General features: G+C 36.2%; 1 protein-coding gene across 8 annotated transcripts in view; it reads left to right on the top strand.

Moving 5' to 3' along the window:
* LOC106084890 (piezo-type mechanosensitive ion channel component) overlaps positions 1–19,213 on the top strand; it is an 84,656-nt gene extending 65,443 nt beyond the window's left edge. For 3 of the 8 annotated variants that reach the window (XM_013248842.2, XM_013248847.2, XM_013248848.2), the window contains 10 exons: positions 8,586–8,721; positions 8,821–9,104; positions 12,637–12,726; positions 13,069–13,348; positions 14,187–14,560; positions 14,618–15,171; positions 15,234–15,653; positions 15,742–15,940; positions 16,057–16,198; positions 18,330–19,211. In XM_013248842.2, coding sequence (XP_013104296.2) covers positions 8,586–8,721; positions 8,821–9,104; positions 12,637–12,726; positions 13,069–13,348; positions 14,187–14,560; positions 14,618–15,171; positions 15,234–15,653; positions 15,742–15,940; positions 16,057–16,198; positions 18,330–18,545 — 2,695 coding nt within the window. In that variant the 3' untranslated portion in view covers positions 18,546–19,211. Of the gene's footprint in view, positions 1–1,050; positions 1,168–8,585; positions 8,722–8,820; positions 9,105–12,636; positions 12,727–13,068; positions 13,349–14,186; positions 14,561–14,617; positions 15,172–15,233; positions 15,654–15,741; positions 15,941–16,056; positions 16,199–18,329 lie in introns of all 8 variants that reach the window. The other 5 variants (XM_013248846.2, XM_013248841.2, XM_013248843.2 and 2 more) reach the window with 3 other exon arrangements.
* The last annotated feature ends 7,516 nt before the right edge of the window (positions 19,214–26,729 follow it).

Below are 26,729 nucleotides of genomic sequence, written 5' to 3' on the forward strand. Positions count from 1 at the left end.
TTGTTGGAAGTCATAACAGAACACTATGTGCAAAATTTAAGCCAAATTGGTTGAAAATTGAGGCTTCTAGGGGCTCAAGAACTGAAATCGGGAGATCGGTTTATATGGAGATCGGCTATACCATGTTATAGACCGATTTGGACCGTACTTGGCACAGTTGTTGAAAGTCATAACAGAACACTATGTGCAAAATTTTAGCCAGATCGGACGAAAATTGTGGCTTTCAGGGGCTCAAGAACTGAAATCGGGGTATGGGAGCTATATCCAAATCTGAACCGATATGGTCCATTTCCAATCCCCAACGACTTTCATCAATTGTTAGTACCTGTTCAAAATTTCAAACTGCTAGTTCTACGTGTTCGACCCCTATCGTGATTTCGACAGACGGACGGGCGGGCATTGCTAGGTTGACTCAGAATGTCGAGATGATCCAGAATATATATGGTTTATGGGGTCGCAGATCAATATTTCGAGATGTTACAAACGGAATGACTAGATTAGCATACCCCCATACTGACTAGATTAGTGTACCCCCCCCCCCCCCCATACTATGGTGTTGGGTATAAAAACGTTTCTATATAGAAAAATTGACAAAATTTTCTATAGAAAAAATTTTCTATAGAAAATGTCTTAACTATTAAAAATGCCTGCTTCGTTGCTTTTCAATTTCGGAATAAAAAAATTTCATAATTTATAACTCTCTCCCTTGGCTCTTAATGTTAGCTTATATATGATACCTAAAATTTTATTGTTGCCTTTTCCCCTCAAAAATTTTTTGGTTATATTTTTTTTTTAAATATTTGTGTACAGAAAAATGTTTGCAAATATTTGTATGGACCTCTGCGTCATATGTCTTCATTATGTTATTGTTATTGTATATTAAAAAATCCATAATTAAAATGCTATCATATTTGTTTTGTATATACATTTAAAAACTTTTTGTGAAATCTTCAAAAATTTTTTTGTGATTGGTGTTCTTTTCCTACAAAATCGAAAATGCTTTGGCTTTGTGTTCGTTGTTGTTTTATTTTGCCAACAAATGCAAAATAGGCGTAAATCTGAGCCCTTACCCGAAATACGCATTAAGGCCCCCTCGTTCGATCGTAGTCATCGTGGCTCAGGTTCTCTAATAACCAATCAACAATGGCCTCAAGAGAAGGTTACCAGGTAGCTTAGCAAATATTTCCTTTTTTTTTCAAAAAAAAATCAGCTCATATTTAAAATGCATACCTTTCTATATATATATATATACGAAAATTGATTCCAATCAGAATGTCATATATACTGCTACATTTGTTTTTGTTCACGTTTTTAGTTTGTAAAGTTTGATTTTATATAGATTTCAATTGAATCACATATGGGAATGTTTGTTGTTTTCTTGAGAGATCCACTCGAAATGCAAAATGTTTCTTCACCACTTTCATTATGAAACTTTCTCCAACAAAATATTTCTACACACCATGCCACATATTTCCTCTTCCTTCTTACCAGGAAGTCTATTGCTCTTTACTCATTTGTTTTTGAATTGCTAAAGTTTTAAGAATCTTTTGCTTGCCATTTGTATTGCTTTGAAAATATTTACCTATTTTTTTTTGTTAAAAAAAACACAAATTTTTCGTCTGTTTTTTATACATTATAAGCATGTTTTAATGTATTGTGGCCGAAAATCAAGTTTATGGCTACCCACCTGTTTTTTTTAAGAAAATTTACCTGTATATGAATTTGTATTTCAAATAAAAATTTAAAAACAAAATTAAACTTTCTTAAAACGCATTAAGTTTGATCTGGCTTAACTTTTTTCAACCCTGATTAGGTTAGGTTAGGTTAGGTTTTAGTGGCAGTCTGCTATCAGACTCATTTAGACGTTTTCGTCCATTGTGATACCACAGGAACAGAAGAAGGAAGATGCCTTCTAGTTCCAACCGTTGAACCATCCAGACCGCTTTAAAAAGCCCAATAACTTGCGAATTTTCACATCCGCTTAATCAGACAGGTTCTCAAAGAAATGAGAACCTAAAGTGGAACTCCTTCTAACTGCTAGTGCAGGACACACACATACAGAAGGTGTTCTATAGTCTCTTCTTCCTCGATGTCCTCACAGTTTCTGCAAAAGGCGTTGCTGGCAACCTTCAGTCTGTCAGCATGTTTTCCGATTAGACAGTGACCTGTCATGACGGACACAATGACTGAGACGTCTGTTCTAGTCAATGATATCAACGCAGTAGACCTCTTCAAGTCTAGATGAGGCCACATAGTTTTGGAATGCTCACAGCCCCCTCTTTGTTACCATCTATCATTCGTTGGCCTTCGGGCGTGGTTCTGAAAACTTAGCTTACATGTAGCTAGAGGCATACCCACAGATCCTAGTGTCCCTGGTGTATGTAAGATAGTTCCTAGTCTCACAAGCTCGTCTGCTTTAGAATTCCCTCCGATATATCTGTGGTCCGGCACCCAGAACAGGTGTATTTTGAACTGTTCAACCATCTGAGAGAGAGATCTGCGACAGTCGAGGGCGGTTTTTGTGTTCAGAAATACGTTCTCCAGGGATTTAATGGCTGCCTGGCTGTCTGAGAAGATATGACATTAGATCGTAATGACATTAGATCTTAGTCATTCCACCACTTCCTTAATTGCAAGCACCTCTGCTTGATACACACTGCAGTGGTCGGGACTCTAGATCTTTAGAGTACACCCCAAAAGCCCACCTGGTCGTTTAGTTTGCAACCATTCGTATAGAAGTCTATGTAACTTCTGTTACCAGGGATATCGTAGTTCCAATCGGTTCTATCAGGAATACCGGTACAGTAATTTTTTATCAAAAAGCGGCTCAGGTAGGGTGTAATCCACACTGCCTGGAACATCCCTGATTAACAAACTTTGAAGTTTTTAATGCCAATATAGAGATTCTCTCACGGTCAATGAGTATAATGGGTGATTATTTAAGCGTAGTTTTGTTTAAAAATCAAATAAAACACTAAATTTTTAGCGCCGTCTGATTATCGCTAAATATGCAAATATCCAATCGGTTGTTATTCCTTGACAGCACAATTTCCACCGCCCGGGCAATCGCCACGACCTTCGTCTGAATGCAACATGAACATTCCACTAAGAAACAGGGGCAAACTTCTCACATATCAATGAGTGCAGTCCGATTCAAGTTTAAACTCAATGATAAGGGGCCTTTTTTATGGGCCCTTTTATACGGGCCGCAGTGCGACACCTCTTTGGAGAGAAGTTTTACATGGCATATTACCTCACAAATGTTGCCAGCATTAGAAGGGGAAAGCCACCGCTGAAAATTCTTTCTGATGGTCTCGCAAGGATTCGAACCCAGGCGTTCAGCGTCATAGGCGGACATGCTAACCTCTGCGCTACGGTGGCCTACTGAATGATTCTGCAATAATTCATGCGATGATGTGGATTTGTAGTTCTGCGCAGTGGATTCCATATCTGGTTTCACTATTCATCTTCGATGTGCTCTTTCGCTCTTTCGGCCACTCCCCCATGATAGATATAAGCACATGCAACCTGCTGTCCATAATGTCCACCCTTGTCAGATAGCCAGTCTGTAGGTCGGCCATTTTTTTGCGTGTCAGGATGGAAATATGCTTTACGCATGTGACGAGTACGTCTCTCTCCTTAGACCGGAGTCTGTTATCAACGGTACCGTTTAAAACAAATCCTGCGTTACCATAGGGTTTAATTCTAACTCGCAATCGCTTTCGCATACTTCCCCATATCTGGTGATAATCCATATCATCTTCGTTGTGTCTCCGTCCAGACCTCCGCATTCATATTCTTCAACGCTGCGTCCAGGTTTATCTTCTTCCTGTGCAGTACTTGTTCGGCGTATCTCATCATCACCTCTCAGTTCTTCTTGTCTTCTTGTCTTCCAACATCTTTTGGACTATTGTCCCAGGCGAAATGTGGTCAATCGCTGTTTTCAATTCCCTGCGTCTTTCAATTCAGCGCTCGCAGTGGAAGAATGCGTTTTCTACATCGTTTGCAATTTCTAGCTCCTTATAAATGCACTTGCTAGAGGTGCATTTGTCAATTCTATGCAGGTATTTCCGGAAGTAATCATGGCCTGTCAACATCTGTGTGACGTAATAGTTGGCGTCGCGGAGCTTCCTATCTCTGCACATTCGTTCAGCGGGTATAAATCGTCGCGTCCACCTGGCCCGATTGTCACTCGTACACCTTTGTTGCCATCTCTCGATAGTCTCCCTTCGTATGGCCCGTGTATGATCCGTTTGAATCTCACCCTGTCCGTAGTGTAGAGCCCGGCGCGCTCTATGGCTTGTAGATCTATCGGAATCTTTTTGGCTATTACAAGGGCTGCGAGCTCCTGTCCGGCAGGATGATATGACCCTAAGAGCCGCCGTCCTCTTTACCGAGAACAGGGATTTCACTCGGCATAGAGGAGGATGCTTTTGCATATGTACCTCCATTAAGAGTCTGGGCCTACTCGAGAGAGTTCCACTCATGTTTGCCATCAGTCGACTGAGATGCGCCGTTATCCTAGCGGTCTGCTTACTACTTAAATACACTATACTCGTTCTAAAGCCTACATGATTCAATAATTCGTAGGAGCTCAATGAAACGCCTACCACGGTGCCCCATTCAACCTGAACCTACCTGTGTATAAAGAAGGTCCATGAAAAGCGGTTGCTTTTAGCGACGTCCAATTCGTCAACAAGGAATCACCCCACTCCCCTGGTACAAAAACTGTCGCGCTGCTTATACCATGTCAGCGCTCAACAGAATGGAAGAGTGCCTAAAGTTAGAGAAACGCCGACTCCCTCGGTCCAAAGATAATATTCATTGCCGAATACCCATAACATATAACATATATGTAAATTTAAAGGCATTAGATCGATTATGGCATTGAGCGCCTTCCTTGGGGCGCTCCCCCTTGCCCTTAGGAGGGTCTCGATGTGAGGGCTAAAAAACACTCAGCAAGTGGTTGCCAAAATCGTAGTCTACAACGAATTCTAAGAATTTTTGTCCAAGAAACCGTGGATCTAAAATCAGTGAGTGAAGATTGACCTTTCGAACGTTATATAAAGCTGCTCTCTCTACATATATGGGTTTACCATATATTTCCCACTGTAGCGCAGAGGTTAGCATGTCCGCCTATGACGCTGAACGCCTGGGTTCGAATCCTGGCAAGACCATCTGCAAAAAATGTTCAGCGGTGGTTTCTGATTTACTATGCCATATAAAACTTCTCTCCAAAGAGATGCCGCACTGCAGCACGCCGTTCGGTATCGGCTATAAAAAGGAGTCCCCTCATCACTGAGCTTAAACTTGAATCGGACTGCTCTCATTGATATGTGAGAAGTTTGCCCCAGTTCCTTAGTGGAGTGTTCATGGGTAATATTTGCAATTTGCATGTATTTCCCATTGCATCGAAAGGTGTTTCCTGCCAGATAGTCATTTCATGGGTCTGTTTTAATCAGCCCAGCCAAACTTAATGCGTTTCTTCACATTTTAATTTTATTTCATATTTTCAGTTTTTCATTTTATAAAATTAAACATTTTTTTAAATAATGTTTTTGTTTCAGAATATTATATGTAGGTCTTATGGCAAAAAAACTATCGATCAATTACATGTATTGCACAAAAGAATGCCGATAAGGTTGGGTTGATTTAGCTATGTCTTTCTATCCGAACATCCACTAAAGACTGATTTAAAAAATTTTAACATCAAAATATAAGTACTCGCCTTTGCAAATGACCCATATTTGGATGCCAGTTTCCATATATACCGATACTCCGATGTGATCTCATTTCTAAAAGTGGCTCTTTTGGGATCCTAAAAACTCGAAATGTGATAAAAAAAAACTCTAGGAAACATTTGGATCGACCCTAGAGCTCGATATTTCTAATAATAAATATGGTGCTATCGTTAATTTCCTATCAGCATTTAATTCATTTATGGTTCGAATCGGTCTATAGCTCAAATAGCATAACAGTTCTTATTAATTATTCTTTGTTTGCCTAAAAAGAGATACTGTGCAAAGAACACGACAAATGCTATCCATGGTGGAGGGTATATAAGATTCGGCACGGCCGAACCTAGCACGCTCTAACTTGTTATAGACATGTGCCTACATATATGTTCGATGAAATAAAGGTCGTTGGAATCGAAAAAGTTGCATATTTATTCGTATTAAGTTTTTCGTACGCATAACACAACGAATGTTGTGCTCTTCAGAGTTGCTATTTTGAAATTATTTACGACAAGTCTTATCGTGTAATAGCAGCTTAAGATGTTTTTCGAATACTTGAAGATGAAAGTAAGACTACGAAGTAAAGTTTGAGTTTTAGGAATGAATATTTCGAGGTTTTTTTATGTGTCAGTCTGATAAATGACTCACTCAGCCATTTTGTTCGATTTATATCGACCTTTCCATGTATTTTCATGAATTTAACAAGATGAGAATTATCTTAAACTGCTTTCAAAACCCCCCGACTCTCAATTTAAGTTATACAAACATTAACATTTTATTGTTTAAGTGGTCCCAACACAGATTGTGGTCTAAATCCCAATAATTTCCTGGCTATCGTGGTATTAACGTCAGAAGATTGATGTCCTATTGAAAATTAATAGCAACAAGTAAAAAGACATTAAGTTCGGCCAGGTCGAACTTTGAATACCAACCACCTCGGGTATATATGTAAATCCCATTTCGTCACAATCCGGTGAAAATTGGATAACTTAAGCACCCAAATTCCGCACGGACATTGAGTGGTCTTATAAATATAAGTCAATGTTGAATTTTGTATTTCAAATTTCAACAAAGTCGGGAAATAAATAAAGCTTTTATGAGCTTCAGACTCTTAACCGGCATATCGGTCTATATGACACCTATACTTAAATACAGTCCTATTTTTACCATATTTGGGTCGGATGGCGGGTGGCCTAAAACTACTCACTGTTTCAAATTTCAGTGAAATTGGACAAAAATAATGTTTTTTTTAGGCTTCAGATCCTTTATCGGGAGATCGGTCTATATGGTAGCAATATCTAAATATAGTCCGATCTGAACTATATTTGGGGCGGATGTCGGGAGACCTAAAACTACCAACTGTTTCAAATTTCAGCGATATCAAATAGGGCATTTATGGGACCCTTTATCGGGTGATCGGCCTATAGGGCAGTTATATCTAAATATAGTCCGATCTGAACCATATTTTGGTCAGATGTTGGTAGGCCTAAAAGTACTCACTGTTTTAAATTTCAACAAAATCGGATAAAAATAAAGCTTTTATGGGCTTCAGACCCTTTATCGGCAGATCGGTCTATATGAAAACTACTCACTGTTTCAAATTTCAGCGAAATCGGTTAAAAAAAAGCTTTTATGGACTTCAGACTCGGAGATCGGTCTGTATGGGAGCTATAACTAAATGTAGTCCGATCTAAACCATATTTAGGTTCGAAGTTGAGAGACTTGAAACTACTCACTGTTCCAAATTTCAGTGAAATCGGTTAACAAATAAAGATTTTATGGGCTTCAGACCCTTTATTGGGAGATCGGTCTACATGGCAGCTATATCTTAATATAGTCCGATCTGACCCATACTTAGGTCAGACGTCGGGAGGCTTAAGATAACCCACTGTTTCAAATTTCAGCGAAACTGGGCAATAAATAAAGTTTTTATGGGCTTCAGACCCTTTATCGGCAGATCGGTCTATATGGCAGCTAAATCTAAATATAGTCCGATCTGAATCATATTTGGGTCGAAAGCCCTAAAACCACTCACTGCTTAAAATTTCAGCAAAATCGCATGAAAAATTAAGTTTTTATGGGCATTGGACCCTTTATCAGAAAATCGATCTATATAGCAGCTATATCCAAATATGGTCTGATTTGGCCCGTTCAAGAACTTAACCAGCGTGCATCAAAAAGACGTATCTATGCCAAAATTTGGCTCAATATCTCAATTTTTGAAGCCTCTATGGTGATTACAACAGACGGACGGACAGACGGATAGACGGACAGACATCGTTAAATCGTCTAAGAATTTTGCGACGATCCGAAATATATATACTTTGTAGGGTCGGAAATTGATATTTCGATGTGTTGCAAACGGAATGACTAAATGAATATACCCATATAAAGTCTTTGGTTGAATTTGTACTTTCTCCCCCTCTCTATCTCTTTTTTGAGATTCTCTGCAGAATTCGAATCCGTTTTTCCGATCCTCTGACTTCACATGCATTCGACTATATAACGAGTTATTACGAAGTATTACCTAAAGTTATATAGTTGCCAACCTAACAATGAACTAACCACCATTTTACAGTGGGTGGAATAAAAACAAAATTTAATTTTATTTATTTTTATAATTTTAAATATTTAAATTTTTATTTTTTTATAATTTTTCTTTGTATATTGTAATGTTTTATGTAATGTATTCGGAATCAATGCTAAAATTTATTTATATGTCTGTATTTTAATTTTGTGTGATTTTTAGAAGAATGGTATAGACACCTTTAAAGAAAAGAAAAATCAATTAATTTTTATTCATCTCAATTTTTATTAAAAATAATTTTGATATTTATAAAAATTTTACAGCACGGAACTGGCTTTTGATGAGGATGATTTCACTGCTCGCGATCACAATATCATTGTTGAAGTTTTAATATCTGCCTGGTATGCCATTCTTTCGAATACAGATTTGATTTGTTACATTGTTGTGTTTATCAACCAGGTAATGTAGAATTTGTTATAAAAACTTTATTTTTTTATAACTTTTGTTTTTTTTTTTTAATATTTCTTTTTATTTGGCATTTTGTGTTTTTCTTTATAGATTGTCAATGCCAGTTTGATATCATTACCCTTGCCTCTGATGATCTTCCTGTGGGGCACTTTGTCATTGCCACGTCCTACCAAGACATTTTGGGTCACTTTGATAGCATATACCCAGGCCATAGTACTTATTAAATGTATATTCCAATTCAAATTGATATGGGCCAATTATCATTATAATCTACCCAATAATCCATTGGGCATAGAGAAACTATTTGGAGTTGAAATGATACCGGACTATGCTACATATGATTTGCTGTTGTTATTGGTGCTGTTTTTCCACAGGTAGGAATAGAAAAACATTGAAATAAATATACCCTACACCATCACTGTGGTACAGGGTATTATATTGGGTTGCCCAAAAAGTAATTGCGGATTTTTCATATAGTCGGCGTTGACAAATTTTTTCACAGCTTGTGACTCTGTAATTGCATTCTTTCTTCTGTCAGTTATCAGCTGCTACTTTTAGCTTGCTTTAGAAAAAAAGTGTAAAAAAAGTATATTTGATTAAAGTTCATTCTAAGTTTTATTAAAAATGCATTTACTTTTTGGGCAACCCAATAACTAAGTGATTTTTTTTTTGTGACACTCAGAAGGAAGTGGGATAGACCCATTGATAAGTATAGCGATCGATTCAGAATCACTTTCTATTGTTGCAGTAGTGTGTTATACATTGAAGCGGCAGCCCTTGCCAATGAAGAACTCCGTCGGTTCAATCCAGTACGTACAACCGGCTGCCATGGGATCCGAATCACTTTCTGATTCGATTTAGCTATGTCCGTCCGTCTGTCCATATTAATTTGTGTACAGGTCGCAATTTTTTTTTTTTGGTACATGCATGTTTTTCGGCTTAGAGACAAAGTCTATAAAAATTGGAAAAAATCGGTTCAGATTTGGATATAGCTCCCTTATATATGTTCGTCCGATTTGGACTAATATTGTAATAATGTGGCCATTTGTTAACCGATTCTCTCGGAATATGGCAGAAAGGATTTTCTCTTGACTCTCGACATGACTGGTGCATTTCATAGAAATCGGTTTAGATTAAGATATAGCTCTCATATATACCTCTCATATATCATCGCCCGATTTTCATTCCTAGAGCCGCTGCAAGCACATTTATTGACCAATCTTGCCAAAAAATTTTTCAACGCTTTCCTCAACGACTACCACAATATCAAAGAAATTTGTTCGAAATCGGTTCAGATTTAGATATAGCTCCCATATATATGTTCGTCCGATTTTGAGAAATAAGGCAATAAAGTGCTTATTTGCCAACCGAATCTCTCGAAATTTGGTAGGAAGGATTTTCTTATGACTCTCAATATTACTGGTGAATTTCAAAGAAATCGGTTCAGGTTTAGATATAGAGCCCATATATATTTGTTCGTCCGATTTTGAGAAATATTGCAATAAATTGTTCATTTGTTAACCGATGCTGTCGAAATTTGGCAAGAAAGATTTTCTTAGAAATCGGTTCAGATTTAGATATAGCTGTCATATACAGGGTGGCTGATGAATATTGCTACAATGATGAATATTGCTACATTTTTTTTTCGGTGTATGGAATACATTTTTCTTTTATTCATGTTAAATTAAATTATTAAATTAATTATTAAATTATTATTAATTAAATTAATTAATTAATTAATTAAATTAATTATTAAATTATTATTATTAAATAGAAAAAAAGTTATTACATTTTTTTTTGGTAGCGGCTTTCATCAGCCACCCTGTATGTATATCGCCCGATTTTCATTTCTAGAGCCACTGCAAGCGCATTTATAAACCAAACTTGTCAAAATTTTGCAGAACGCTTTTTCGACGACTACCACAATATCTAAGAAGTCGAAATCGGTTCAGATTTAGATATAGCTTCCATATATATGTTCGTTAGATTTTGGGTAATTTGCAATGATGTCACTTGTCAACCGTAGTTATTGCATTTTGGAACAGGGTAAAACATCTCACATATCAATGAGTGCAGTCCGTCAAGTTTAAGCTCAATGATAAGGGATCTCCTTTTTATAGCCGAATCCGAACGGCGTGCCGCAGTGCGACACCTCTTTGGAGAGATGTTTTACATGGCATAGTACCTCCCGAATGTTTCCAGCATTAGGAGGGAAAAACCACTGGTGACAAATTTTTTCTGATGGTCTCGACAGGATTCGAACCCAGGCGTTCAGCGTCATAGGCGGACATGCTAACCTCTGCGCTACGGTGGCCTCCGTTCCTTAGTGGACAACATTTGCAATTTGCTTTTGCAGTTATTACATTTTGAACATATTTGCTTGAAATTCGATACGGATTGCTTAATAAGCCATCTGAAAACATCCGCCGAGGTCCATCCAAATTGGTTCAGAATTAGATATAGCTCATAACTTGTATTTATAGGGTTGTAGGGTATTATACAATAATTCCTTATAGTTTTTTAAATAGTTTGGTAAGGTCCTAACAATGTGTGAGTTGTTACTGTTGTTGTAGCAGTGCGTTGTGTTCTGTCTTTCGTCTGCTTGATTCTGTTGAGTGTCCAGATCCAGGAACTCTGCGACTAAGATGGGGTGCGCCCAGATGGATCTGGGTCTGAGACTAGTAGGTCTGGCTGAGCAGTTAAACAGGTGGTCGTGTGGTCCATGGTCACAATCGGGACATACATCCTGCACGTTGGCATCAATCCTTGCTCTGTAGGAATGGAGGCGGCTGCATCTGCCGGATCGTAATTGAGCCAGAACTACTCTGATTTACCGGGGGAGGTCAATTTATTAATTTTTTATCCGATTTTCATGAAATTTTGCACAAGGACGAACGCTATTGATTTTGAACCAAATCGGTTCAGATTTAGATATATTGGGTTGCCCAAAAAGTAATTGCGGATTTTTCATATAGTCGGCGTTGACAAATTTTTTCACAGCTTGTCACTCTGTAATTGCATTCTTTCTTCTGTCAATTATCAGCTGTTACTTTTAGCTTGCTTTAAAAAAAAGTTAAAAAAAAGTATATTTGATTAAAGTTCATTCTTGTTTTATTAAAAATGCATTTACTTTCTTTTAAAAAAATCCGCAATTACTTTTTGGGCAACCCAATAGCTCCCATATATATCTTTCATCCGATATGGCCTTTTAAGGCTGTAGAAGCCACAATTTTCGTCCGATCTTTACAAGATTTGGCTTGAGGTGCTTGTTTTGACGTCGTTCATATGTGTGCAAAATTTCATAAAAATCGGTTCATATTTAGATATAGCTCCCATATATATCTTTCATCCGATATGGAGTTTTAAGGCTTTAGAAGCCACAATTTTGGTCCGATTTTGCATGAGACTTTTTATTTGACGTTCCAATAGGTGCGCAAAATCTCATTAAAATTGGTCCTGATTTAAATATAGCTCCAATGTATATATTTTATCCGATATGGACTTTTAAGTCAAAAAAAGCCACAATTGTGGTCACATCTCTACAATATAGGGCGTGAGATGTTCTATTTGTCGTCCCCAGTATGTGTCATCAAAATTGCCACAGGTTCCGATATAACTCCCATATAATCTTTTATCCGATTTGGCCTTTTAAGGATGTGGAAATCCAAATTTTGTTGTCTATCTTAGGAAAATCTGACAAGGTTCTATTTGACATTTCAATAGGTATCCAAATTAAAGTCTCACTAGATTTCGAGATAAGTTCTACAAATAAAAAGTCCTAGGTACACCAGGTGGTGTAGGGTATTAAATAGTCGACTCCGCCCGCCTTTTGCCTTTCGTTACTGGTTTTTCATTATTTTACTATACAAAGAAAAATAAAATTATTTTGTAATTTTTTTCTTTTAGATTTATATTGAAATCCCATGGATTATGGAAAATTGACAACTATAAAACTGTGCTATTCCAAAGCGAAGGTGACGAGGACCGCCATAGTCTGTAAGTATATTTATTATCTTTAATATTCTTTAAGATAAACAATTTAATTCGTAATATCAAATTTAAGTATAGGTATGTATCGAAAATATACAAAAACAAAAGTTTCAAATCAGTCAAAATTATTTAGAGTATATAAGAAAATCAGTAAAATCTATAAAACTGAAAGGAATATTGAAGAAATCAAGATTTCAAGATTCAAGAAAAGCAAAAATCAAGAATTCAAAACAAAATAAAAGTGATAATCCCTTAAGGTATTATTTGTAAATTTAAACAATTGTTCATATATTTTTATAAATATAATTTTGCTAATAGAGCTTTTTTTTCTTCCTTCCTTTCTTCCAGCAATGCCTCCAATGCTGATGGTGATGCCAATTCTATGAGCGAACGTCGCCGTTCTGTGGCTTCCGATTATGCTTCTGGTAGCCATGAAAGTATATCAGCTACCAATGAATTGGTTAGGCGCGTGGAAAGCTTCCAACGGCATAAATATCTATGTGGTCTCTCGAAATTTTTCCATAATCTGATGCATAAGGCTCGTCTGCCCACTGATGTGTATGCCTTGATGTTCTTGTGTGATTTCATCAATTTCTTTGTGCTGCTGTTTGGTTTTACAGCATTCAGTGTAAGTTAAAATTGAGATAAATGAAATATTATAGGACCTTTGATATTGAATTCGATTGTTTTTTTGGGCTCATTTTGGGGACATACTTTGGGAACTCATTTTGGGGACATACTTTGGGAACTCATTTTGGGGACATACTTTGGGAACTCATTTTGGGGACATACTTTGGGTACACCCACTTTGGGAACATACTTTAGGTACATTTAGGATGATACTTTTCTACGTCCCAACACTTGTTGGATGCAGAGCCAGGTTCTTTGTGAGAGATACCATTACAGTTTTTGCTGAAATTAATGCGGCTTTACGACAAGTTGAATCGAATCAGAAAGAATAGAGGGACAGGTTGTAAGCGTAAATATGTCTTCGTTCTGGATAGTAATAGATACCATGCGATACCATGCGATAACAACCGATAACACGGAATTCCGATATTACTTACCTAGTATAAGTCAGATACACGGGATAGGATTTCTGTGCAAAGTTGTACGGGGTAGTTATCGATATCATTCGATAACAGATAATAATAACTGAGAAATCGTTATATGCACCGTATTGTACTAAAATACAACAGTAATGTTTGAGTCTGGATAGATTGTTAGTGAAAAGTTATCGATTTCATCGATAAAAGCTAATTTTCACTATATAGTATTACAAAAAACAGGCTTGAGTCTGCAGTTATGAATAATCACTCAAAACATTTATCATTTATTTAGTCGAAAACAATTCTTTCTATACAAAAAAAAATTTATCGTAAGTTGATAAAACTGAGTTCAATATCAAGATCCTTAGCTCGCCAATACAACAAAAATTTAAATATTTATATATTGCTATCTTACAGTCAAAACTCTCTGATGGTGGTGTCAAAACCTACTTGGCCGAAAACAAAGTTCCCGTTCCCTTCCTTATTATGTTGCTGGTACAATTCATTTTGATTGTCATCGATAGGGCTTTGTATTTGCGCAAGGCCCTTATATTCAAAATAGCCTTCCACTTTATATCGGTGGTGGGCATTCATATATGGATGTTCTTTGTGGTCCCAGCGGTAACAGAGAGAAGTTTCTATGCCTCTGCACCACCAATAATCTTCTACATTATTAAATGCTTCTATCTTCTACTGTCCAGTTATCAAATCAAATGTGGATATCCCACTCGAATTCTTGGCAATTTCCTAACAAAGAGTTTCTCGATGATCAATATGATATCATTCAAAATGTAAGTGGTAAAGAATCAAGAGTCACTTTACTCGTTTATTAATCTTGCAATTTATAGCTACATGGTCATACCTTTCCTGTACGAATTGCGTACCATTTTGGACTGGCTATGCACCGATACGACTATGACTTTATTCGATTGGCTGAAAATGGAGGATATATTTGCCAACATTTATTCCATCAAATGTTTGCGTCAAATGGAAACCGATTTCCCTGCTGTGCGAGCTCAAAAGAAAGCTGCTTTTATGAAACTGCTAATGGGCGGTGCAGTCATTCTCTTCATAGTATTCCTCATCTGGGGTCCCTTAACGCTCTTCGCACTTTTCAATGCTGTTGGCCAATCGAATGTGCCCACCGAGGTTAAGGTCTCGCTAAGGATAAGTTCTTATGAGCCCATTTATGTTACCAGCACACGAGAGAGCACCTATGTGTTCAACGATGAAATGTTTTCGCAAATGAAAAATGCCTACATAAAGGAAAGAGAAGCCTTGTCATTTTTACTGAACTATGATGCCTCCGATATAGCTGCTATTAAGTTAAGTGGTAATTCACCAACTATGTGGAACATAGCGCCACCAGACAAGATGAGGCTATTGGATGAATTGAATAGCAGTAAGTTTACGGTTAATTATCTGATAAAGTTTTTGTTAATGAAAATTTATTTTGCTTTGCAGATGCTACTCTAACAGTTCGCTTAGCTTATGAGCTAACACGTACACCGCCCTCCAAAGGTCAAACGGGTACCGTGGGTTCGGAAATAACGTTCCAAATGAATGATACCTATGCCTATAGAAACATCCTCAAGGCTATGATTAATGGTACCATAGATACGTCAGCTATGATGAATGAATTAGCTGTGATGCAGCAAAACGAAACAGCTGCAGCGCTGAATGGAACAGTTGCAGCAGTGGTGAATGGAACAACTGTAGGATTGAATGAAACTGCTGCGTTGCCGAATACAACTCCTGTTGTGCTAAATACAACATCTATCAAGCCTGAAGCCATTATACCAAATGTAGTGCCCAAGTTCATAAAGGTCCTCAATTCGGCCGATCCCATATATGTATCAGCTTTATTGGTAGATACAAACAACAGTGAGTGGTGGCTCTAATAAGAAAGTGCCATACAAATTCTAATTGGTTTTCTGTGTGTGTGTGTTTTTTTTTTACTTTATCATCTTAGATTTCCGTGATTTGGGCATAAGAGTCCATACGAATAATTACAGCTTCCAGTGGTGGGAAATTGGTGATCATTGCGATAAGGATGAGGCTACGGATATTTTGAAAAAGTTGCCATTATATGATTGTAACTCTGGCCTTGTCTTTTACACCTTCAATGACAAGAAGTTCCCTTCAACTTGGACATTTATAACAGCTGGAGGGTAGGCTCTTACAGACAGATTCATTTAACTTTTGACAACTTAACTTTTCATGCCGTATTGGCTTAATTTTTCTTATAATTACTAATTAATTTATTTATTTTGCCTTATCTTTATAGCATCATTGGTATCTATACTACATTCGTTTTAGTGGTCTCGAGATTTTTGAAGGGCTTCTTAGGCGGCCAGACTCGTAAAATAATGTACGAAGATTTGCCCAATGTGGATAGAGTATTACAATTGTGCCTTGATATATATTTGGTAAGTTTCACAAAGTTAATTATAAAATTTAGTTTTTGTTGAAAATTTGGTAAAAATTTTATGTCTCATATTTATTTCCATAAAAATTTTAATAAAATTTTATTGAACATTATAAGCATACTTTGGGATAATTTTTAAGAACATAATATATTGGAGAAATAATTTGGGGGCTACTTTAGGGAACTTGCTTTGGTACCATATTTCGGGGACATAGTTTGTTGTTGTTGTCGTAGCAGTGTGTTGTACACCGAGGCGGCAGCTCTTGGCGATTAAGGACTTCATCGGGTCAATCTTGTACGTACAACCGGCTGCCATGGGATTGTGGTCATACTTTGTGATCATACTAAGTGGGATACTTTGGCGACGTACTTTGGGAATATACTTTGGGGACATATCTTGGGCACGTACTTTAAGAAAATACTAATGGATCATACTACGGGATGTACTTTGTAGATCTTTTTTGGGAGCATATCATAGGGACATAATTTGGGACCATATTGCAGACATACTTTGCGAAATACATTGGCTACATATTTTGGGAACATTTGTTAGGAAAATCGTTTGGGCACATACTTCTGGATCATTCTACGTGACATACTTTAGGATCATATTTCAGGAAACATACTTTGATAACTCAATTTTGGATCATACTTTAGGACCATATTTTGAGAACTCAATTTTGTATCATTCCAAGGAGTATACTTTGAGGACATGTTTCGGGGACATACTTTGGGAAAACTCGTTGAGAACATGCTTTGGAAAAATATTGTACGATGACAGGATATTTTGCGAACAGTCATCGAGAAAATTTTTTGGCACCATATTTTGGGGACGCACTTTGGAAACATGCTTTGGGAACTTAACTTTGGATTAAAATACGGGTCATACTAGGGGGACGTATTTTGGGAATTGACTTTGGAATCATACTTTAAGAACATGCTTTTGGATCATATTTCGGTGAAGTAATTCGGAAAAATATGTTGGTAAAATACTTTGGTAGTTTACTTTGGCAACATATTTTGGGAACATACATTGGGCTTGCAACATACGTTGGTAAAATACTTGACATCATATTTTGCGAACAGCCTTTGGGAAGATACGTATTTTGGGAGCTCATTTTTGAATCATACTACGAATCATACTTTAAGAAGATGCTTTGGGACCATATTTTTAAGAAAAGATTATTTGGAAAAATATATTGTTAACATAATTCGGTAATATATTTGACAACATGTTTTGGAAACACACTTTGGGAAAACACATTGGCAACATGCTTTGATAATATACAAATTTTGGTAACATTCTTTAGGAACATTTTTTGAAAACACACTTGGGGGACATACTTTGGTAACATTCTTTAGGAAAAATTTTTTTGAACACTTCAGCTACATACTTTGAGAGCATACTTTGGGAACATATTCGGGGACAAACTTTGGGGTCGTCTTTGGGAACATACTATGGGACACACCTTGGGAACCCACTTTTGGGTCATACGTTTCGGATTTATTTTGAAGATATACTTCAGTGACATAAAATACGTTGGTAATATACTTGGCAACTAATTTTGCGAACAGCCTTTGGGAACGTTGGCGACACACTTAGGGAACATACTTTTGGATCAAACTATGGGACATTCTCGTACTTGGGGGACGTATTTTGGCAACTAATTTTTGAATCAAATTACGAAACATACTTAAAGAAGATGCTTTGGGACCATATTTCGGGGAGATTATTTAGGAAAATATGTTGGTAACATAAGTCGGTAATAAATTTGGCAACATATTTTGGGAACATACCTAAGGAAAATACGTTGGCAACATTCTATGGCAATATACATATTTGGGACATTTTTGAGAACCTACTTCGGGGACATACTTTAGAAACATATTTCGGGGACATACTTTGGGAACATATTTCGGGGACATACTTTGGGACACACTTTGGGGACGTACTTTGGGAACATTCTATGGGACACACATTGGGAACACACTTTGGGAGCTCACGGAACATTAGTTTGGTTTTATCTCAAAGGGAAAAAACCGATAACGATTTTTTTCTTGTCGGCGGTTTCAATTTTTTTGTAATCTTTATCTCATAAGCTATTTCTTTTTTTTCACCCCTCTCCCAACAGGTAAGAGAAGCTTTAGAATTCATGCTCGAAGAAGATTTGTTTGCCAAATTACTCTTCCTGTATCGTTCACCGGAGACCATGGTCAAATGGACAAGGCCGCGTGAAGAGATTGCCGATGATGAAACGGACACAGACTCAGTGCGCAGCAGAGCCAGCGGGAGAAGGGAACATCCCCAACAGCCACAGCAGCAACAGCTGCAGCAACAAAATCTATGAACACAAATGACTGCATCTTAAATTAAGAAACAAACAAAAAAATAATTTAATTTAATATTTTTTTATATAACAGCAAAACCCCATTTTTTACCAACAAGCCACATTTTCATTGTTTCAAAAATCCTTAGAAGAAAAAACCGATAAAAACTGCCGATTAATTAACATCTATGTTCTAAGTTTTTTATAAACTTCATAGCTAATCTTTGTTTTAATATTGATGTCTATTATGATTTCTGTCTGTGTATTCTGTATTGATAGTATTTTCTATTTTTTATATTTCTTTTTGAAGAGTTAAGCTACAAAAATTTACAAAAAAAAAAAAATGTTTTTGATTGTAAAATATTTATTTCTTCCCTCCATCTTTTGTACATGAGCATATTAAAACAAAATAATTGTAATATTTTTCTACATAAAAAATACACTGTGTGTGTGAATGAACAGGTATAAAATTAAAAATCAATATATTTTCTTTAATTTTGAACGTTAAGCGTGCGAATGCACACTTTTGACATCCGTAGTCGGATGCCATTTCACCTTTCTTCGTTTATGAACTATGTTTTTGGTTTTTTTACGGTAATTAACCCGACAACTCTACCCATTATTGGTACTGCCAATTCTTCTATACAGGAACTATTCTTTAGCGAAGGGGGTTTTTTGTATGATTTTGCAACATAACACTTTTTTTTGATATATAGCCAGTAAGTTAGGTCACCTCGCTGAGTTCGCGCGCCCAGATTTCTAGTGCGGGTTCGACTGAGTCGAACTTGTGCCCTATAAACGAAAATTCGATTATTATGTTTCGAATTTTCAAACCCTGATGTAGATCACCGGTGGTCGTCGAAATATTGGTAAAAATTACGAATCGAGCCACAAAAAGTTTGTGGTTTTGGCAATATGTTACTCTTTCTCCCTATCGCTGTTTACCATACTTTCAAGTCTGAAATTAATATTGGCCTACTTATGCTCTTGTATAGCGTGTGGATTATTTGAGGGTTCAAAACCCACGATAACGATCCTACAGGTAATAATTTCAGTTGATTTTTCCATCCAACTTTACTTCTAAGTACTTTTGTTGCTTTTGTATCGACATTACTGCATATGGTGGTAATGATCCTCGTCAAGCTCTAATAGCAAGCTAATTTCAGTCCATTGGACCAATGGCCACGAAACGTTATAAATCGCCTTGTCATATCGAGTATCATAGCCATTCAGTATTTAAGCAAGAGCCGGTGCCGCTCAGCCTCCTACTCTCCACTCGGTATCGCTGAATGTCCGCTACAGTAATTGCACCTTCTTATACAAAGCATCCCACTATTCGCAACCTGTGGATGCGCCCGGTAACTCTCAGTGCTTGACCTTGTCCGTTACCAATATCGTTATGTTGACGAAACGTGTCCCAATAAATTTTCCAATCTTTGGAAATCAGGCAGATTTTAATTTTCTGTGTGTAAATGTTCAGGCCCTCTGTCAAGCCCAGTCGTATGCCATCCCTGAAACTCTCATAGTCTTCTGCAGAGTTAATTTGGATTCTTGCTCCTTAGAAGTATCATAACATCGTCTGCGTAGAAAAAATAACTTGAATTACGCACAGAGAAAATCCTAAGTAGAGCTACTTTATCTCTCTTTTATAAGGGGTTCCCATCTCTTCTATCATATAGGGCGGTCTCCACCGATAACGTTTTGAACTAAACAATCTGTTCGTATTGGAGCAATTTGTTAGGTGTCGCACTTTTTGTCATGATATCGGCTATACGTCCCATGGTCCACAATGGATTTTCGAGTTATAGCTTGACTTGGCTAGATTTTAGCATCAACGTTACGCTTGCACTACACACTACGCTCCTATCAGGCTGCGCTTGTATAGCAAGTGGATCTATCTGGGAACAAGACTATCCTAATGAGTCTACTGCTATTCGCCACATATCCCACCTTTTGAAATGGATTTCGCTTCAATTTTCATTGAATTGAGTAGGCTTATTGAGTTATAAACCCGCATAGCTCTACCGGCCGTGTGGGAGCACTACGCTAGCCTATCCTCTAAAGCAGCTTTTAGACAGCTAATGGCAATTCGCCAGACTTTCCACCTTTAATCTTAATATCCGCTGTACCTTTTATGGTGCTGAGTAGGCTTATCGAGCTTTATATGATGCATAACTTGACTTGGTGGGTTTGAGTGTAAACCCTACGCTTACTCCTGTCTGCTCTGTTTAATCTGGATATGTTTAAGATTCAGACCATAATTTTGAGCCTACGGCTCTTCTGCTTAGGGGCCAAATTGAGTGAACCGTATCCGTTGTAGCGCATGGATACGGTTAACTAATTTTTAGTTTCAGTTCGCAAATCCGGATTAGTTTCATATATGTAAGATCACTTTCATCACTTTTAAGTGCTTGATATAGCCGCTTCTATCTGTCCAACTATTTGAATAGGAAATTGGAAACTTGGCATTCGATAACAATTTTGAGACAAAAAAGTTAGAAATGAGATTTCATGTCTAAGAACAAAATGTTGGGGACAAGAGAGAATCTAAACACTACTCAATGCAATGTTCTACCTGATTCCCTTATTTCTAAGAGAGATTTTGCCATTTACGCCCAAACTAGACAAGGGAATTACATATCAATGTCATTAATAAAAAATATTCTTAATGAAAAGTGATGCTCCGTATAAATTTGATCCAGCATATATGGTCCAATTCGTGTTGAGAAGTCCTCAAAGTTGGGGAAAAATGCATAAAAAAATTTTGACACCGATATGGATCCAGCGTTTTTGTGTCAAATCAAGGAAATGTAGTCCCTAAAAAAGAAACGGAAAAGTCATTTGAATTTTTAACAAAAATTGTGAAATGTCCCCAATCATTGACATCTTTTTTTTGGGATGTTTGGACACTTTTACATTTTCATTGAAATGCAATTTCATTCGAGTGCCATTGAGAAGAATGTCCCCAAATAAAAATGAGTCCATGATCAAGTAAACGAAGAAAACGGTAAAATTATTTTTTTTTCTAAAAATGTCCTCAAACATTTTCACTTTAAATGTTTGAGGACATTCTACATTTTGTGTTAAAATGTATAAAATTTTTTCTACATTAAGTGTTGCTCTTCCCCACTTAATTTGTTGGGCATTGTGCACTTTTGTTTGAGGCTAATTTTTCGCGGACCCCAAATGCTGCAGTACCTGTAAACAACTGTTCATGTAGTTGCCCATCAGTGGTCTTACAACATGGCTGCGCACACATGACCGTATAGCATCTCATGGCATTCCCTGTCTAAACCACATCAATATATATTCAAGGAGAGTCTATTATATGGTGCTTAGGTTAGGTTAGAGTGTGAGTCTGTTTTTTAAACAAACACACAATATTGAAGCGGCAGACTGGGTCTCTGGCAGAAATCGAACACAGCGCACTGGTAATCCGAGCACACAACCAACTCACCTACGCTACCAATTCGTCTCAATCCCATGGCAGCCGGTTATACGTACCTTCCTTCATCGCCAAGGGCTGCCCCATCAGTGTACAATACACTGCTACAAAAACAACAACCAAATCGGCTACACGCAATACATATTCAAATCAGCGATTAGTGCAAACTCTGATTTTGAATATGTTACTTGTTCACGCTACTTTTTGTTGTTTGTATGTTTCTAACTGAAATGTACATACACAACCAAAACTCGTTGAATTCGCTAGAAAAAATTGTTCTCCACTGTTTGTTATACACTACCTGGGTTAATGTCTTGGCTACATTTATGAGTATCAACCTCAAAATATGTATGTGTAGTATTTCGGCGCCCTAAAGTATGCAACTTATGTTATTTTTCTTAACCCATTTCCATTTTTGCACACACAGTGTTTTTTCAAAAAAGAAACTCGAAATTGAAATCATACGAAAAATACCAATAAGAATCAAAGAAAATTATATGCATAATTAATTATATATAAATGTAATAAAAATGTGAACTCATATTCAGGGATTTTTAAGCATTTTTTTGATACAAAACAAAAAAAACAATAAAATCAAAAAAACAAAATAAATGCAAAGAACATGTTTAAGTAGAAAACATTTATAAAATAATACAAACAAACATTAGTTAAACAAATTTGAAATTGTTTAAATAGGCAAGGCTTGTTTTCTGTATTCCACCTAGTCAAAGTTTTTAAATATCGCTTAGGAAAATCGAAGGAAAACTAATATTGAGATAAACTAAACCACTTTGTTTACACAATATGTAGAAAAGGTTAAGAGTGTTCGATAAAAAAAGTTTTGCCACAAAACTTTGGGAAGTGTATATACAAAAAATACAGGCTGACAGCTGACACGGCTCAGAGCAATAGTCAAGGGAAAAGGTGGTCATATGGAGCAAAACTGAATGAATTCTGAAATTTAGATTACTTCCACACATTTTTCCCATTTGAAGCAATAACAACTATTTTCATTTGAATTGCTAACACTTCGTATCAACTACCCTGTATGATTTTTTCAGATAGAATATTTTGTTCCTACTAAAGTAATAACCCAAATCACGAAGTCTTACATTCTCAAGTTCTAATCCATAGCAACTTTAAGACAATGGGTTTTGGGTATTGAAAATAAATCTCATCCATTGTCTTGGTAAATAAAAACGTTTAACCTTAGTTGGAATAATGAAAACATAGCTCTTAGATATTCAAATAAAACAATACGATTTTTTTATTTATATTTTTCTTTAAAAATATTTTTTTAATATTTTTATTTGAGTTTACAACTATTAAGCGTCAAATACTATATGTTACAAGTCACTTAAACTATACTAATTGTACGTAGAGAAGAGAGATTTATCTGAAATCTCTTAAAACGATCTAACTATCCTATCCATCAGTTGAATGTAACAATAATTTACAAATAAAATTTTTATACTGAATTCTCGCTTGCTTCCATGAACCGTCGAAAAACATACAAAACAAAAAGTAAATACAACATTGTACACTTAATGGGGAACAGTTTGCTTGTGGAAACGAAAAGAGTTGGTATAATGAAACTGTTTGAAGAAAATTTATTAATAATATTTTGCTCGTCTCTTTTTCGAAAGTCCAAGATAATGCTCAAAAAATTTATTTTGAGCAAACTTATTTTGCTAACTTGAATGTACACACGCAACCAAAACTCGTTGACAGATAGTGCAATTCGCTAGAAAAAATTGTACTCAGCAGTTTGTTATACAATACCTGGGTTAATGTCTTGGCTACATTTAAGAGTATTAACCTCAAAATATGTATGTGCAGTATTTCAGCGCCCTAAAGTATGCAACTTATGATATTTTTCTTAACCCATTTCCATTTCTGCACGAAAATGTAATAAAAAAATATATTATCAACTGTTTACATATGACTGTTACCTTATTAAGTGTACTCTGTAAATGCAGAAGCAAAATCAAATACACTCACATTTAATTCAGCTTACCGTATTTCGAATTTTTCCTGAAGATGAGCGTTTAACTTAAGCCATATTTTGGATTCTGCAAATATTTTTGGGAAACCACTTGGAAGATAAGATTCGCCTATCATGTAGAATGGTCATCACTTCTAAATGCAGGTAGTAAATAAGCGGATTTATAAGTAGGCGCAAAATCTAATAAGCTTTATGAAACTTTGGGCAAATGCCTGAGCCGGCAACAAGCTTGTTGTGTGCTCTAAATCCAAACGGTATCCATGTAAAGATCTAAGTCAGGAATGGCATGCTGCTCAAAAAATCCCAATCGAGCAAATGCAAATTTTGCCAATGAACATTCTACTAAGGAACAGTTCCTACACCGTTGAATTCGTGAAGAAAATCTCTTTCCTGAAAGGTGGTGGATGAAGCAATACTGAAAAGTGTTCTGTGAAAAACATTGCTAAAACCAAATTTTTTTTGGACGTAAAAATTCAAGGTCGTTTTCAAGACCAAAAACGCTGTAACTCCTTAATTTTTTCGAATTTCGAAAAATTTCCAGCATTCCGCAATTCGAAATTCGAAGAAGATTCGAACAATTAACAAAATTACTGAAAATTTCACATTTTATTTTTTTGCAATTTTTTTGGCAAAGGCTAACCCCTTATGAAAATTTGCAATTTTTGATGCGAAAAAATTTTTCGAGTTGAGTGTACAGTATTGAAGATTATGGCAAAAAATTCGGATTAGTGCAACTCCTATGTTTTTTCTTCAAAAAACAAGCTCAAAATCGCATAATTAATAACCGAGAAATGCAAAAAAAATCAAGGTGAGTTTGAAATTGCTGTAACATCTTTAGTTTTGCGAATTTCAAAATTCTGAGGACACCGTTGGATTCGTGAAGAAAATTTCTTTCCGTAATGGTGCTGGACGAAGCAATACTCTTTTCTGTTTCCTTAAAAAGAGTATTGCTTCAAAAACGCATAATTCATATCCAGAAAATATAAAAAAACCAACGTGAGTTTGCAAGTGCTGTAATTTCATTAGTTTTGCAATCTTCACAATTTTTCAGACACCGTTGGATTCGTGAGGAAAAACTCTTTCCGTAGAGGTGCTGGTAAAGCAATACATTAAAGTTTTCTGGGACAAGCATCGCAAAAACCAATTTTTATTGGGCGTAAAAAGTCAAGGTCGTTTTCCAGGCCGAAAACGCTGTATCTGTTTAATTTTTTCGAATTTCGAAAATTTTCCAGAACTTCGCAATTTATAATTCGAAGAAGATTCGTACAATTAACAAAATTACTTAAAATTTCACATTTTAATTTTTTGCATTTTTTTTAGCAAGGGCTAACCCCTTATGAAAATTTGCAATTTTTGATGCGAAAAAATTTTTCGAGTTGAGTATACAGTATTGAAGATTATGGCAAAAAATTCGGATAAGCGCAACTCCTATGTTTTTTCTTCAAAAAACAAGCTCAAAATCGCATAGTAAATATCCGAAAAATGCTAAAAAAAATTAGGGTGAGATTGAAACTGCTATAACATCCTTTGTTTTGTGAATTTGAAGATTCTGAAGCCACCGTTGGATTCGTAAAGAAAATCTCTTTCCGTAATGGTGCTGGACGAAGCAATACTCTTTTCTGTTTCCATGACAACTTTAGACTATTGTTTCAAAATCGCATAATTCATATCCAAAAACTTCAAAAAAAAAAAAAAAAAAAATACCAACGCGAGTTTGCAGTTGCTGTAACTTCCTTACTTTTGCAAACTTCAGAATTTTTCAGACACCGTTGGTTTCGTGACGAAAATCGCTTTCCGTAGTGGTGCTGAATGAAGCAATACTTTAAAATTATCTGAGAAAAACATCGCTAAAACCAATATTTTTCGATGTAAAAATTCAAGGTCGTTTTCAAGGCCAAAAACGCTGTAACTCCTTCATATTTTCGAGTTTCGAAAATTTTCCTGAAAATTCTGAGGACACCGTTGGATTCGTGAGGAAAAACTCTTTCCGCATCACGTAACAATTCAAGGTCGTTTTCAGGACCAAAAACGCTGTAACTCCTTAATTTTTTCGAATTTCGAAAATTTTCCAGCATTCCGCAATTCGAAATTCGAAGAAGATTCGAACAATTAACAAAATTACTGAAAATTTCACATTTTTATGCCTGAGCCGGCAACAAGCTTGTTGTGTGCTCTAAATCCAAACGGTATCCATGTAAAGATCTAAGTCAGGAATGGCATGCTGCTCAAAAAATCCCAATCGAGCAAATGCAAATTTTGCCAATGAACATTCTACTAAGGAACAGTTCCTACACCGTTGAATTCGTGAAGAAAATCTCTTTCCTGAAAGGTGGTGGATGAAGCAATACTGAAAAGTGTTCTGTGAAAAACATTGCTAAAACCAAATTTTTTTTGGACGTAAAAATTCAAGGTCGTTTTCAAGACCAAAAACGCTGTAACTCCTTAATTTTTTCGAATTTCGAAAAATTTCCAGCATTCCGCAATTCGAAATTCGAAGAAGATTCGAACAATTAACAAAATTACTGAAAATTTCACATTTTATTTTTTTGCAATTTTTTTGGCAAAGGCTAACCCCTTATGAAAATTTGCAATTTTTGATGCGAAAAAATTTTTCGAGTTGAGTGTACAGTATTGAAGATTATGGCAAAAAATTCGGATTAGTGCAACTCCTATGTTTTTTCTTCAAAAAACAAGCTCAAAATCGCATAATTAATAACCGAGAAATGCAAAAAAAATCAAGGTGAGTTTGAAATTG

This window comes from Stomoxys calcitrans, chromosome 3 (assembly GCF_963082655.1).
Source record: "Stomoxys calcitrans chromosome 3, idStoCalc2.1, whole genome shotgun sequence".
NCBI lineage: Eukaryota > Metazoa > Arthropoda > Insecta > Diptera > Muscidae > Stomoxys > Stomoxys calcitrans.